This window comes from Zootoca vivipara, chromosome 2 (assembly GCF_965207765.1).
Source record: "Zootoca vivipara chromosome 2, rZooViv2.hap1.1, whole genome shotgun sequence".
NCBI lineage: Eukaryota > Metazoa > Chordata > Lepidosauria > Squamata > Lacertidae > Zootoca > Zootoca vivipara.
In genome coordinates this window covers 120,842,065-120,857,373 of record NC_142584.1, presented here as the reverse complement: position 1 = coordinate 120,857,373, position 15,309 = coordinate 120,842,065, and the positions used below count along the sequence as shown (strand labels likewise).

Genomic DNA, 15,309 nt, shown 5'->3' with positions numbered 1-15,309 from the left:
GGGAGAATCTCGGCAATAAAAATGAATATAATGATAATATTTTATTTCATTTTTTAAATTAAGATCCCTCCCGTTTGGCTCGGTATCCACAGCCACTCTGTTTGGCTTATATATAAAAACAGAGCATAACATCAAACAGTAAAAAAAAAAATCCTATCAAAACAGAGGAACCAAAATTAGAACTGTGTAAAACATTTTAGCAAGTTGCCCCAATAAAATAGTTGTTCCAGCCATGTCCCCTTGGCCTCCCAGGAGCCCTTTAGTTGTTTGGGGTGAGTGTGGGCTGCACCCCCTAGGCCAGGTGGAAATGGGCCTTACAGCAGGGAGCGGTCTTCCTTCCAGCACTCAGGGCAGCAGCATTGCCCCTCCAGCCTCCCAGGAGCCTTTTAGCTGTTCAGGGTGAGTGTGGGCTCCGCATTTCCAGATTTAGAATCATATTCTGAACCGTCCTATCTGTGCTGGATAAAAGACTAGGTACTGCTGGAAAACACACCGTTGTTAGAGCTATACATAAAAGCTTCTCTAATCATGTTACCAGGAAAAAAATAAATAGAATTTGGGGGAAACATAGAAACTTATTGGAAAACAAAACACCAAGGTGGGTATCCCCAATAGAAGCAAAGACAAGGAAAAAATAAATATAAGTCACAAATGGGGTAGCTACAATTATCTGTTAGACATTTGAGGGAGAAACAAAAATGAAAGAATTAGGAAAAAATTGTGTCAGACTGGCTAAACTATAATCAAATTAACTCAAAGTTTAAGGGAAACAAAAAATAGATTTACAGAACAATAATCACAATTTGAAAAAGATATTAAGATGTACAGTTAAAAACCTCTGTAAAATGTATAAAATACTTCTTCTTAAATACTTATTCTTTAGAGCATAGCTGTCAAATCCATTGCCAGCTATACTCTAAAGAAGAAGAAAACAGTTGGTACATTTGTTCACTTATGATGTTCATGTTGTAAGGTAACAAAAGAATTATGGGAGATGGTGTACAATGAACTTAAGAAAAAAATTTTTAGAAACATTTCCCAATAATCCAGAAGCTTTTCTTCTGGGAATAAAAAATAAAAATAATAATTTATGAATGTACGGGCCAACATTCACTCAAATTCTAATTGCACAAAAATTGAGAACATATAAAGTCCCATCAAAAGAAATATGGCATATCAAAATACTTGAATATATCGAAGCAACCTGTATGACAAACAGGTTAAAAAATAAGGAGCAGACGTGTGAGATTGTTACGTCACATGTCTGTTTACGTTCCAGCACAGTCTTCTGGGAACTTCCGTTTGTGTATAGCTTTTGCTTTCGGGACTCTCTCTGAGGAGATGGGGAGATGACATGCTTTCTTTGTCCTGATTTATGCTGAATAAATCTGCTTGTTATTATGCTTTCACAAGCCTCTTCACGCAGCTTCTGTTCATGCAGCGCGCTCTGCTAATATAGTGTACTCAGACTTTTGAAGAAAGGGTTGCTGGTACCAGTATATGTCGCTCTAGAGATCGGGGGATCGTCCAGCGTGTCGGCTGGAAGGGCATGATCCAGTTGGGGGCTAGCCAGCTGGCCACTTGACCCCCTCTGGATGCTGATCTATAGAGATTATATAGAAATATATTACACCAATAATCATAACAGGTGTAGACAGGAAACCATGGAAAGAGTGGAAGAGAAGTAAAAATAAAGATATATAGGATTTAAATAATCACAGCTTTTCTCCGTAACTGCTGAACCATAATGTAACAAATTTGGCCACAACGTTCCATGCCCATCAGGGAGGGATCTGGCATTAATTTTTTTCCAAAAACAGACCTTTCACACCTAAAATAATGATTAAACACAAAAAGTGGCACCCAATTAGACGTCACCACCATTAGCTCTGAAAACTCCAGCAACATCCAATGGAAAGGCTGGTCGCACCCTGCCGCCTCCAAAGCTGTGCCACCAGATGACATCACAAAATTCCACAGCAACCAACTGAAAACAGTCCTTTTGCAGCAACAAGGCCCAGCTTTTTAAATAGGCCGCAGCCTTGCCAAGCAGGGAAAACTGAGTAGGCCGCACCATTCATTAGGCCACAGGCAAAAACGAAAAGAATAGGGCCTTTCACAACTTGGGGGGGGGGCAGGTGAGGGGACTCTGAAGATAGACTCTGAAGGTCCATTTAACACAAAAACCCACAACAACGCGTGGCCGGGCCAGCTAGTGTGTGTGTGTGTGTGTGTGTGTGTGTGTGTGTAATCATTTTGTCCATGGTGGTAACATAGTATGTTTTGTTGGTGAGATATAAGAGATAAGTAAATTAAAAATGGAAGAAAACAGTAAAAACATTAATATTACAATTATAATATTAAAACAAATCAAGCTCTCCACTTCTGGAAAGGTTAGCCTAAACAAAATATTTCAAGCAAGCACCAAAAAGAGTAAATTGAAGGTTGCTGCCTGACCTCAACAGGCAGAGGAATTCCAGGGAAGAAGTAACCCTAAAAGTACCTCATCTGTTGTGGTGGACTGAAGATCCATTAACACTAAGGAAGAAGGGAAGCAGGTCACCAGCTCAAGGAATGTATGTCACACAATGACAAAAATATCCCCCAGTCAAGATCTGGTGTTCACTCCACAGGAATGGAAAAAGGACTCAGACATTGCCACTGGGGTGAGTCGCATTGCTCTGAGTCTCTGTTCAATCTAAGTCTCCTTCCATGTATCATATGTGTGCAGATGAGAACTGGATTTGGCTGAAGCAAACAACCTCTGTTTATTGCTGTTCACAACAGCCTTTGAGGCTGTATATACACAGGCGTGCCTGGCGTGCTCTAGTCCATGGGGTTACGAAGAGTCAGACACGACTAAACAACAACAACAATACACAGAGAACACTTTCCACTCATGGATGCAATTCTTTACTCCTGGCATGCGCTAAGTACTTTGAAGGATCGAAGAAGAGTAGCAAGAGATTCCTAGACTTAACCTTCCCACAAAGAAAAGCCTGAATTCAACACCTTGGCCAATGACTTCCACCTTGCAGATCTGGATACATAGCTGAAGAATATTGGGCACCGGGTTTGCACTCGATAGCTTGGAGAGCCAAGGCTGACTTCTCTGCTGGGTTGAAGAAGCACAAGAACACTGTTACGATACAAATTAAAGTCTCCTAAAATACAATTACAACACAGCAAGTGCTAGGGTTTCTCCACACAGTGAGTTCTTTGATGGGAAGAGAGAGTGGAGTTGTGACGGAAGCTCTTTCCACATTCCAAGCATTGATAGGGTTTCTCCCCTGTATGAATTCTTTGATGGGAAATGAGACTATCCTTCCGACTGAACCACTTTCTACATTCCAAGCAATAATATGGTTTCTGCACCATATGAATCTTTTGATGGGATGTGAGACCTGTGCTCTGTGTGAATCTCTTTCCGCACTCTTGACATTTAAATGGTTTCTCCCCTGTGTGAATTATTTGATGGGAAGTGAGTTTGTAGCTGTGGCTGAAGCACTTTCCACATTCGAAGCACTGAAAGGGTTTCTCTCCAGTATGAATTCTCTGATGGGAAGTGAGAGAGGATTTGTGACTAAAGCTCTTTCCACATTCCAAACACTGATATGGTTTCTCCCCTGTATGTATTCTTTGATGGGAAGTGAGATTGCTGCTACTACTGAAGTTATAGCCACATTCCTGGCACTGATATGGTTTCTCACCTTTATGAATTCTTTGATGAGAAGTGAGACTACTCTTCTGAGTGAATCTCTTTCCACATTCCAAACATTGATATGGTTTATCCCCTGTGTGAATTCTTTGATGAGAAGTGACATTGTAGCTGTGACGGAAGCTCTTTCCACATTCCAAGCACTGGTAGGGTTTCTCCCCTGTATGAAATCTTTGATGGGAAGTCAGATGGCTACTCTGGCTGAAGCTCTTTCCACATTCCAAACACTGATAGGGTTTCTCCCCGGTATGAATTCTTTGATGGGAAGTGAGAGAGCCGTTGTGACTGAAACTCTTTCCACATTCCAAGCACTGATAGCGTGTCTCCCTTGTATGAATTCTTTGATGAAAAATGAGACCACACTTCTGACTGAAACTCTTTCCACATTCCAAGCACTGATAGGGTTTCTCCCCAGTATGAATGATTTGATGGGAAGTGAGATCTGAGCTCTTTCTGAAAGTCTTTCCACATTCAAAGCACTTATAGGGTTTTTCCCCTGTATGAATTCTTTGATGGGAAGTCAGACTGTTTTTGTGACCAAAGCTCTTTCCACATTCAAAGCACTGATAAGGTTTCTCCCCTGTATGACTTCTTTGATGGGAAGTGAGATGGGCATTCTTATTGAAGCTCTTTCCACATTCCAAACACTGATAGGGTTTCTCCCCTGTATGAATTCTTTGATGGGAAGTGAGACTGTGGCTGTGACTGAAGCTCTTTCCACATTCAAAGCACTGATAGGGTTTCTCCCCTGTATGAATTCTTTGGTGGGAAGTGAGATTGTTCTTCCAGGTGAAGCTCTTTCCACATTCCAAGCACTGAAAGGGTTTCTCTCCAGTATGAGTTCTCTGATGGGAAGTGAGTGAGACGCTCTGACTGAAGCTCTTTCCACATTCCTGACACTGATAGGGTTTCTCCCCGGTATGAATTCTTTGATGTGAAGTGAGATGGGTGCTCTGACTGAAGGTCTTTCCACATTCCAAGCACTGATACGGATTCTCCCCTGTATGAATTCTCTGATGAGAAGTGAAACTGACCTTCCATCTGAAGCTCTTTCCACATTCCTTGCAGTGGAAGGGTTTCTCCCCTGTATGGATTCTTTGATGGGAAGTAAGATGGGTGCTCTGACTGAAGCTCTTTCCACATTCTAAGCACTGATATGGATTCTCCCCTGTATGAATTCTTTGATGAGAAGTGAAACTGACCTTCCATCTGAAACTCTTTCCACATTCCTTGCACTGATAGGGTTTCTCCCCAGTATGAATTCTTTGATGAGAAGTGAGATGGGTGCTCTGACAGAAGCTCTTTCCACATTCCAAGCACTGATATGGATTCTCCCTTGTATGAATTATCTGATGGGAAGTGAAACTCACCTTCCATTTGAAGCTCTTTCCACATTCCTTGCACTGGTAGGGTTTATTCCCAATGGGATTTCTTTGATGAGAAGTGGACTGGGAACTCTGACTAAAGTTCTCTTTACACTTCAAGTGTTTATATGGCTTCTCCACTGTGTGGATTCTGTCCTGGTCCCCCTTGTTACCAATTTCCAATTCATCACCCCCTGGAATGAAAAAAACAATCATTTTTAAACTTGAATATTTTATTCAAAATAAAAAAATTCCTTCAGTAGCACCTTAAAGACCAACGAAGTTTATATTTTGGTATGAGCTTTCGTGTGCATGCACACTTCTTCAGATACACTGGAAACAGAAGTGTCAGACCCATATATATATACAGAGGGTGATGGGGGTGGGTGGGAATGGGCTGATGGGAGTGATAAACCTGTGGATGGCTGTAATCACTCCCATCAGCCCATTCCCACCCACCCCCATCACCCTCTGTAAATATATAAGGGTCTGACACTTCTGTTTCCAGTGTATCTGAAGAAGTGTGCATGCACACGAAAGCTCATACCAAAATATAAACTTAGTTGGTCTTTAAGGTGCTACTGAAGGAATTTTTTTATTTTGCTTCGACTCAGACCAACACGGCTACCTACCTGTAACTAGAATATTTTATTGAAATGTTTTACATTCATTAAAATATAATATGATCAGATAAATGAATAAAAAGATAAAAGTGTGGAAGAATAATTTTTGAAAGAGAAAAAGAATTGGGGAAATATAGTATAACAGATCAAATAAAATCAATTGTACTTCTATACATTGTTATATAGATATTAAGTGATATTGTTACACTTTTATATATATAGAGAGAGAAACTATTTAGAGCCTCAGGAATAACAACCGTTCACAACTTTTCATTACTGAACATTGCTAATGAATCGTTGTGAAAGAGGAAGAACTGAAGGGAATTAGATGGGAATTCTTTTACTCTAGAGTCCACTGCCTTTGGTGGCTAGTATTAGCTGACATATTTACGGGAACCTGAGATTCAATTAACTTTGTTTGGCCCAATCACGGAATCTGCTATGTCTCCATTGTCAGTTATCTCTTTAGTCAACCAAAAACCAACAGAAGCAAAACCCCAAATCTGGCAGAAGCTATTTCCCTACCCACTCTGACGGATATTCACAGACAACACCGCCAATCGCCCTCCATTCAAAATGATTTCTGGGGACGTTAGATTTCCAGGTGGTATAGGTGGTGCTATTGAGTTCCATGCAAACCTTGGAAATTCATTGCAAGGAGAGGTGTATGGAATTTCAAACCAGATATGATGATCCTCAGAGAGCCTTACCCAGAGAATCCAGGAGTCCATGATTCTCCTCCATGACCTCCTTATGCAGAGCTCTCTGGTCAGGATCTAGCAACGCCCACTCCTTGTCCGTGAAATGAACAGCGATGTCTTCAAAATACATCGGACCCTAAAAAAAAAGGAAATATCCTCCTCTTAGACAGCATAAAGATGATCTACCACACATTGCTCTGTTGTTTTCTGCCTGTTAGTTTCTGTGTTGTTTTAATGGCATTGTTTTGCTGCACATGGTATGAATGCTTATTTTAACATCTTGCTGGAATTACTTTATTATATTAATGATGGGTCTTACTCTTTGCGTAAATGGGTAGAACTCCACATGGTGTTATTCAAAACATTCACACTTGCTAAACGGAAAGATCCCCTCTCATCTCCCTGTGCAAAGTTCTTGGGGTGGGGAGACCCACCTGATTCCCTAAAGCAGGCATGTTCAAATCGGTTTAATCCGGCCCCTGTGACAGTTAATTTCCTGGGGTAAAATCTGAAAAAAAGCTCAACAGCATCAGTCTTAAAAAAAGCTCAACAACTTAAATCCAAAAAAATTGTTCAACAACTTTGGTGGACCCTTCACTTCATCAAATTTGGCCCTCTTTGAAAAGACCAGGCACAAGACCAGGCAAGATAGACAGGAACTCCACCCCCACATTCAAGGCTGCTTGAGGCTGGTACCAGGGTGCATTGTCAGCATGTGTTTATGATAAGGACAGGACACGGATCTTCCTGTATGTGTATTTGTAACCTATGACCCTCTTACGTGCGCACATTTACAGAGTGGAGCCCAAAAGTTGATAAAAGCCTCATGCAAACTGTCTTTCTTTGCTCTTGTCGTGAAGCATCACCAAGAGTCTCTCTATATAGAGAAAATAAACTCCTCTGAATTCAACCCTCGGTGTCGTTATTGACTGTCTTTCTCCCTGCCGGGCGCAACACAAGGAACCCAGCTTAAGCCAATAGGGCAACGCTGGCATGACTGTTGTCCAACTGATGGGGTTGGTTAGATGAATCCTGGCCCATTTTTATCGTTTGTCAACTGCTTAGAAACCTATTTTTGCCTTCAATTATAAATACAGAAACAAAACTGCAACTGCTGATAAATAATACTAGCGACATTGAGAAGGAGATACGGGTGAGGTGGGTGAGGTGAATGTTCCATATTCTCAACACATACCAGTAAACCATCTCCTACCTTTCTTCAGGGCACCTTTGACAGAGGCCAGGAGGTGGAGGGAGTCACCCTGCCAGCCCCACACCTCAGCCTCTGTCTCCACAAATCTCCTGCCCCCTACCTGATCTACTTCCATAGCTGCTGCTTCCCCTTCGCCACCATGAAAAGACGGATGAGGAGGTCTTGACGGCATCATCCTGTCACCTGCCAGAGACAAAGGGAAGTGGGAAGCCATGAATGCCTGGTTCTCTCTGAGGTTCAGGAATGCATCTCTAAATACAGATGGACCTTTTAAAAAGCCTACCCTATTGAGTTCCTTTTGCCATTTGGACACAATTAATATTTTAGTTATGTAAAAATACATCTCTCCTCCTCCTCTGGGCTCTTGGCCCCAACTGCCTCCCCACAAAAGAGGGAAAGAACCCACAGATTAGTTTCCAAATTCCCAGGATGTGACCAAAGAGAGAAATAACTCCCTCCTTACCCAGTGGTCTCTCCCTGGTGTCTATCGGAGTCCTCTCTGCCTCAGAGGAATCAGGACCCATTTCTGCTAACAGATCCTTAACCTGAAAGAACAAGAAAGATTCAAAGCAGAGAATGGGGAGGAGGATTAGAAAAGGATTTTGCAGAGGCAAACACTTAGGGGTATCAAATCTCATTCATTGGATCCTATCCACAAAGGGATGGGACATTAGTACCACATTTTGGGATACTCTCCCTCTTGTTTGGAGCCCCTTGGGAGTATCCAGAGGAAAGTCTCTCACCTGCTGCTCTGCCAGCTTTTTATCCTCTGCCTGACTCAGGAGGAAACCTTCAGCCAGGGCCATTGCCTGGGAACTGGTCTCTGCTCCACATTCCCTCACCCAGCTCTCCATCTCGGGTGGAAGGACAGCCAGGAACTGCTCCAAGATCACCAGGTCCAGCATCTCAGCTTTCGTGTGCCTTTCTGGCTTCAGCCACTGACAGCCAAGGTGGTAGAGTCGGCTGCAAACCTCTCTGGGTCCTTCAGCCTCCTGGTGGCAGAACTGCCTGATCTGCTGGCTCTGCATATCTGAGCAGAGGGTGTTCTCTTCACCCAGAGTTTTTTCAGAGAATCCCCCACTGCTCCCATCTTCAGTGTCCTGGCCTCTTCCTGCTTTAGGTCCAGCCGAGTCTTGGTCATCCATCTGTGCTCTCAGGAAGCTCCCAAGAGATCAGAAGCAGTCCCTTTTTTCGTCTGCAAAGTTCTTCCTGTCCAAATTAGAGGTGCTGGCAAATCATACAAAGCAAATGAATTGTTCAGTTATAAAAATGTCCCCAGACAAATGTGGATGACTTTTGCTAGCAATCCCAGACTCTGAACTTATTGTGGTTGTAAGTTGTTTTAATCTGTTTTTAAACTTGATTACAGCTCCGCAAGAGAGCGGCTTCCAGTAAGATGAACATCAAAAACAGTAAGGCATCAAACATTAAAAACGTTTCTGCATCAATAGAGAAATTATTCTCCTAGCTGGGTCTCTCAGTGGCTTTTGACACCATCGACCCCAACATCCTTCTGGACAGTCTAGAGCAGTGTTTCCCAACCTTGTGCCTCCAGATGTTTTGAGACTACAATTCCCATCATCCCTAGCTAGCAAGACCAGTGGTCAGGAATTATGGGAATTGTAGTCTGAAAACAGCTGGAGGCACAAGGTTGGGAAACACTGGTCTAGAGGGGTTGGGAGCTGGGGGCACTGTTATACAGTGGTTCCGCTCCTTCCTCCTGGGCCGTGTTCAGAAAGTGGTGGTGGGGGATGAGTGTTCAGACCCCTGGGCTCTCACTTGTGGGGTGCCTCAGGGTTCCATAGTCTCCCTCATGCTTTTCAACATCTATATGAAGCCGCTGGGAGAGAACATCAGGGGGTTTGGGCTGGGTGTTCATCAATATGTCCAGCCCCCTGCAATTGCAGGACTCTTCACCCAACTTGGGGCACAAACCCATGATCAGGAGATTACGAGGTATTCCAAAAGAAAGGAAAAAGAGAAGAACATCTCTTTCCCCCCCCCCCAGCTGCATCTGCAAAGCAGGATGAGGCCACTTTAAAGAGTCCTGGCTTCCTTCAAACTAATCATGGGAATCATAGTTTGTTGTGGGCGCAGGGAAAGCTTCCTGATTTGGGGGTCTCTGCCCCCCTCATGCACCTTCATCCTACAGCCCTGGGACCTCCCTTCTCTGCAAGGCACCTCAAGGGGGGAAGAGAGAGGAGACTCTGTGGACCCCAGAAGTGGCACATAGGCAGCTCTGGCAAAGGAGGGACGAAAGCAAACCCCCCCTTTCAAGGATGGAAGGTCTTTGGCTCTGGGGGACCTGGCCCACTTTCTGCCCTCCTCTCTCTAGGAATCCATCTTAGTTCCTTTGAGCCCTTGGGGAACAGAGCGCACCCAGTTCCTCCTTTTATGGAGAGCAGGAGCCCACAGACAGAGGCTTCCTTCTGGGGAGGGTGGGACCCCCTTGGCAGGCAGAGAGAGGAGCAGCAGTTTGTAGGGGGAAAGGCTGTGCCAGAAGCAAAGGAAGGCCTGCTGGGGGGTGTTCAATGGCATGTCACTTTTTCCCTCCCCAAAGGGGCAAAGGAAGATCAGAGAGGAAGGGGGGGGTGTTCCCTGCCTTGGGGGTCTCCCCCCCCCCTTGGGAACCCTCCCCCTGCAGCCCTGGGACCCCCACTTCTCCCCCAGGCGCCCCACGGGGAAAGAGAGAGGAGACTCACTGGATCCTAGGAGGGGGCACCGAGGCAGCCTTGGCAGAGGACAAAGGGGGAGGGGCTTCCTCTCTGGAGGACTTTCTGGCCTCTCTAGGATTCCAGTTCGCCTCCTTTTCCTGCCTGTCTCCTTCTGCGCCTGCGCCCTAACCCTCTTGGATGAGGGCGGTCTTTTACTCCTAGAGGGTCGACGTCACTGACGCGAGAGGTCAGCAGGAAGCCCCGCCTCCTCCGGTCCCTCAATCTAATGGCTCGCGGGGACGTCATGCCGGAAGGGGACCTCGAACTTCGCCTCCCCTGTGAGCTGAGGGGAAAGGAAAAGGGGGGAAAGGGAGATGGGGGAGGGAGGGGGAGCCCCTAAGCGCAGGCGCAAAACAGGAAAAGGCAGGCAGGGAGAGGGAGGGAGGGAGGGAGGGGCGGGCTCGGTGCCCTCGGATTGCCAAGAGTTAAAAGGAGCAGAGGTGGATTCCTAGAAAGGACAGGAAGTGAAGTGAAGTGGGGGGGGGGGTCAAGTTCCTGCATGCAAAATTCCCTCCCTCCCCATCCCTTCCTGCTGTCAGAGAGGAGGTTGCTTTCTTCTCTCTCCTTTGTAAAAGCTTCCTCGGTGAGTCTCCCCCCTCTCTCTTCCCCCTGAGGGTGCAATGGGGAGAAGGGGGTCCCAGGGGTGCATGGGGGTCCCTGTTCAGATCATGCACGGTGGGGGGAGACCCCCAAGTCAGGGAGCAGAGGAGGTCAACATCTCTGTTCTTCCTTGGGATTCAGATGCTGCCTTACTTTTTGGGGAGGGGGCTTTGGGTCAAGAAAAGCTGGGCATGCAGATAAACCCCCTTCAGATCTAGGGTTAAGTCACATTTTTTAACAGATGCCGCAGCCAGATGGGAGCATTTGCACATGGGAGAAGAAAAGCCCTCCTGCATCTGCAGCAGCAAAACCCGACCACTTCCTCTGTCCCAGATGCAACAAAACATGTCTCTCCCCTGTACCCTATCCACCCACAGCTGGCACTGTTACCTTCCAACAGCTGGATCTCACTCCCAAAGGCACCCTCTTCCATGGTCTCCCAAGACAGATGGAGGCCAATGAACCAACCAACCATTTCCCCCCTCCCTCACAATGCACAATGGGGCTTTCCCTCCCCCTCTCCCCCCCCTCCTGGTGACCCTTGAAGTTGGCTTGAGGGCTTGGGAGGGTCCACCCCACCAGATGATGGGGGAGGAGGTCCTTCCATCTAGAATATGGGAATGCTTGCAAATATTTATGTGAAGATGAGTACCATATAATCATAATAATAAAATTATTATGATGTGGAATTCCCCCATTTACACAAAGATTAATACCCAGCATTAAAATTGTTCCATTACGATGTTGAAAATGCAGGAAAAGAATAGAATTAAAACAGTGCGGCTATTAAGAGGCAGAAAGGAACAGAGCAATGTGTAGAAGACCATCTTTATTCTCCCTTTCTCTCTTAGGATCCAGTGTGTTTTGAAGACGTAGTTTTTTGTTTCACATACAAGAACTGGGCGTTGCTGGATCCTGACCAGACTGCTCTGCAGAAGGAAGTCAAGGAGGAGAAGTGTGGGATCCTGCACTCTCTGGTAAGGCTCTATGCTGGATCGTCAGATCAGATTTGAAATTCCATACAGATCTCTGTAGGACAAACCTCCCCTATTTTGAGGGAGCCCAATAGCACCAGCTACAGCGTCTGAGATTTTAACAAACCCACAACTCTCCTTGAATGGAAAACTATCAATAGGAGGGGTATCTCCTGTTTTGTCTGGGAATATTATTCCACCAGTCATGCCTTTTCAAACCATGATGAGGCTGGTCTCAGCTGCCCAGGCTTTCTTAAATGCAGGCTTAAGAGATCTTAGGGATGTGGAGGTAAAGGTAAAGGTACCACTGACCGTTAGGTCCGCTCACGGACGACTCTGGGGTTGTGGTGCTCATCTTGCTTTACAGGCCGAGGGGGCTGGCGTTTGTCCACGGACAGTTTTTCCTGGTCATGTGGCCAGCATGACTAAGCCGCTTCTGGCAAAACCAGAGCAGTGCACGGAAACGCCGTTTACCTTCCCGCCACAGCAGTACCTATTTATCTAATTGTACTTTGAAGCTGGGATCAAGCAACAGGAGCTCACCCCATTACGGGGATTCGAACCACCGACCTGCTGATTGGCAAGCCCAAGAGGCTCAGTGGTTTAGACCACAGCGCCACCTGCGTAAGGTAATACCAGCCAAAAAAGGCAGTAACTCCCTTCCCTTCTGCCTCTTTCGCAAACATTCATTTGCATTCTTCAATCATTTCAGGCTCCATTTCTTCATGTGGCTATGGTTGTTGTTGTTATTATTATTATTATTATTTAATTAATGATATATTATATAATATATATTATATGCACAAGCAAAAAACTGAATTTTATGTGAATAAGGAAAATGAGGGGGTGGCTAAGAAACAGCAGGAGCTAGATACTATTACCAACCTTATAGGGTCTCTCAATAGCTGTAATGATGAGCAGGGAATATTCTTCCGCCAAACCTTTGCAAAAGCATTACAGGACATCCTGGGGTCCCTACCAGGCCCTGATAACTCAGACACCCCTGGGTCCTTGCGCTTGAGGAATCTGGGAAATGACCTTATTGACAGAACTGAAAAAGAATTTATTACAATCCTTCTGTGCTCTGCCACAAGACACCCAGAATGAAATACTCTCCAGATTTGACCTCTTACGTTCCTGACTGATAAGTTGAAGAAAGAGCAGAAGGCCTCATGCAAGCAAAACGTGACCCTTTGTATTTCAGATCCAGCCCACCATATATTCCACTGTGAGTTGAATTAATGGCCTGAAAAGCCACCCTCCCCCCCAACTAACAGCAGGTTACTGAACCCTCTTTCCTACTAATTGGAGATGAAAAGCATCCCTAAACATTTGGTCCCCATGCAACACCTGACAGAGGCAGGATAATAATAATAATAATAATAATAATAATAATAATAATAATAATAATAATAATAATAATAATATATTATTATTATTATTATTATTATTAAGGGACCCAGGTGGCGCTTGCTGATCAGAAGGTCGGCGGTTCGAATCCCTGTGACGGGGTGAGCTCCCATTGCTCGGTCCCAGCTCCTGCCAACCTAGCAGTTCAAAAGCATGTCAAAATGCAAGTAGATAAATAGGAACCGCTACAGCGGGAAGGTAAACGGCGTTTCCATGTGCTACTCTGGTTTGCCAGAAGCGGCTTTGTCATGCTGGCCACATGACCTGGAAGCTATACGCCGGCTCCCTCGGCCAATAATGCGAGATGAGCGCGCAACCCCAGAGTCGGTCATGACTGGACCTAATGGTCAGGGGTCCCTTTACCTTTACCTATTATTATTATTATTATTATTATTATTATTGGCCACATCTGCCTGGCTTGCAATGAGAAGCTTCTAAAGCTTGTCAACATCACTTTCCATACAAAGCACCTAGCATGGGGGTACCTACATGTAATAGCTACTCTGCTATTTTCTGCCCATGCTCTGGGGTTGCAATTTTCAGGCTTGGGGGCAGGGTGGTGAATGATTTTTGAAGTTCTGTCCATAAATCCCATTGAGTTCAATGGGATCTCCTCTCAGGTCACTACTGTGCAGACCATGCCATCCTGGAAATGTTTAGAAATAGGGCTTCTGTTGGAATGAGGCTACCCCATTTGTGCTGCTCCAGGGGCAGGGGATTATATAGGGCAGGAGAATCCCTGCAGGGCCTCTGAGGCTCCCCTTGCTTCTTCCTCTCTCCCAGGACCCTGCAGCTTCTTTTGACTCCTTGACTCTTCAGGAAGGATGAATGAGATGGATCCTGCATACCTAGCGAGGATGCATCCCTCCCCACAACCTCTGAGCGTTCTCTCCCAGGGACCTCCAAGAGATCTGGTGAGTTCCAGGGGAGTGGAGATGGGGAAATGGAGGGATGGAGCCGGAGAGGTAGTGGGGCTTGCTCAGCTAGGGGGTGGGGGGAGGCAGGCAGGCGGATGGAGAAGGGGAGCATCTTTTCGGGCTCCCCCACCTGCCTGCCTGCCTGTGCAGGCAATTTGAGCTAGGAATACAGTCGTTACCAATGAAACAATATGGAGTTGCTCTCCTCATGAACACGGGAGGGGGTTTCAAACTGATTTATGGGGTTTATTTTTTATGGGGGTTTCAAAGTGATTTATGTATAAATTTAAATTTAGACCAATCAGATTGAGGCAACTGCTGATGGGGAGTGTGTAGGTTTCACAGACGAGGCCTGGACGTTGCTGGATCCTGACCAAAGAGCTCTGCATAAGGAAGTAAAGGAGGAGAATCGTGGGATCATGGAACCTCTCGGTAAAACTCCCTGTTGAATCATAAGATTAGTTTTGAAATTCCATACATACCTCTATGTCAGGGGTCAGCAACCTGCGACCCATGGGCCACAAGCGGCATACGGGGTCGTTTAAACGGCCCACAAGCCACCCCCAAACCGGCACGGGGCGGGGCGGGGACTCGATTTCACGATGTAGGAAATCAGACGCAGACGCATGAGCAATCCGGCCCACAGAGGGATCTCCACGGGACTGAACTGGCCCAGGCAAGGTAAACCTTGCTGACCCCTGCTCTATGTGATGAACCTTCACTATTTTGATGGAGATTAAAAGCTAAGCAATTGGCTCCTTACACCTCTCGCCCTGACCTAGCCACTGTGATCCATGTGACGGTCACCTCCAGGCTTGATTATTGTAACTCACTCTATGTGGGGCTGCCCTTGAAACTGACCCAGAAACTCCAGCCGGTACAGAATGCCACGGCAGGACTCCTTACACGGTCCTCGCTGCGGGAGCACATTCATCCGGTGCTATACCAGCTGCACTGGCTTCCGGTGGAGTACAGGATCAGGTTTAAGGTGCTGGTTTTAATCTTTCAAGCCCTATACGACCTAGGAACCTCGTACCTACAGGACCGCCTCTCCTGGTATGTCCCACAGAGGACC

The 15,309-nt window shown here is 45.8% G+C and overlaps 3 protein-coding genes across 3 annotated transcripts in view; 2 read left to right on the top strand and 1 right to left on the bottom strand.

Annotated features, from left to right (window-relative positions):
* Positions 1 to 26: 26 nt before the first annotated feature.
* Positions 27 to 10,453, bottom strand: LOC118081115 (uncharacterized). Its single transcript, XM_060268471.2, has 6 exons — positions 10,322 to 10,453; positions 8,363 to 8,846; positions 8,083 to 8,164; positions 7,720 to 7,802; positions 6,416 to 6,542; positions 27 to 5,276 (listed from the first exon to the last, which is right to left on the bottom strand). Exons 2-6 carry the CDS (start codon positions 8,762 to 8,764, stop codon positions 3,193 to 3,195), a joined length of 2,778 nt encoding a protein of 925 aa, XP_060124454.2. The 5' UTR covers positions 8,765 to 8,846; positions 10,322 to 10,453; the 3' UTR covers positions 27 to 3,192.
* A 329-nt stretch (positions 10,454 to 10,782) lies between these two features.
* Positions 10,783 to 15,309, top strand: part of LOC118081237 (uncharacterized) — a 79,807-nt gene continuing 75,280 nt past the window's right edge. The window contains 2 exon segments of the mRNA XM_088662571.1: positions 10,783 to 10,916; positions 11,785 to 11,910. Of these exon segments, the coding sequence (XP_088518697.1) occupies positions 10,833 to 10,916; positions 11,785 to 11,910 (210 nt within the window). The 5' untranslated portion in view covers positions 10,783 to 10,832.
* Positions 11,786 to 15,309, top strand: part of LOC118081412 (uncharacterized) — a 31,945-nt gene continuing 28,421 nt past the window's right edge. Inside the window, 3 exon segments of the mRNA XM_088664372.1 lie at positions 11,786 to 11,910; positions 14,101 to 14,231; positions 14,531 to 14,666. Coding sequence (XP_088520498.1) covers positions 14,142 to 14,231; positions 14,531 to 14,666 — 226 coding nt within the window. The 5' untranslated portion in view covers positions 11,786 to 11,910; positions 14,101 to 14,141.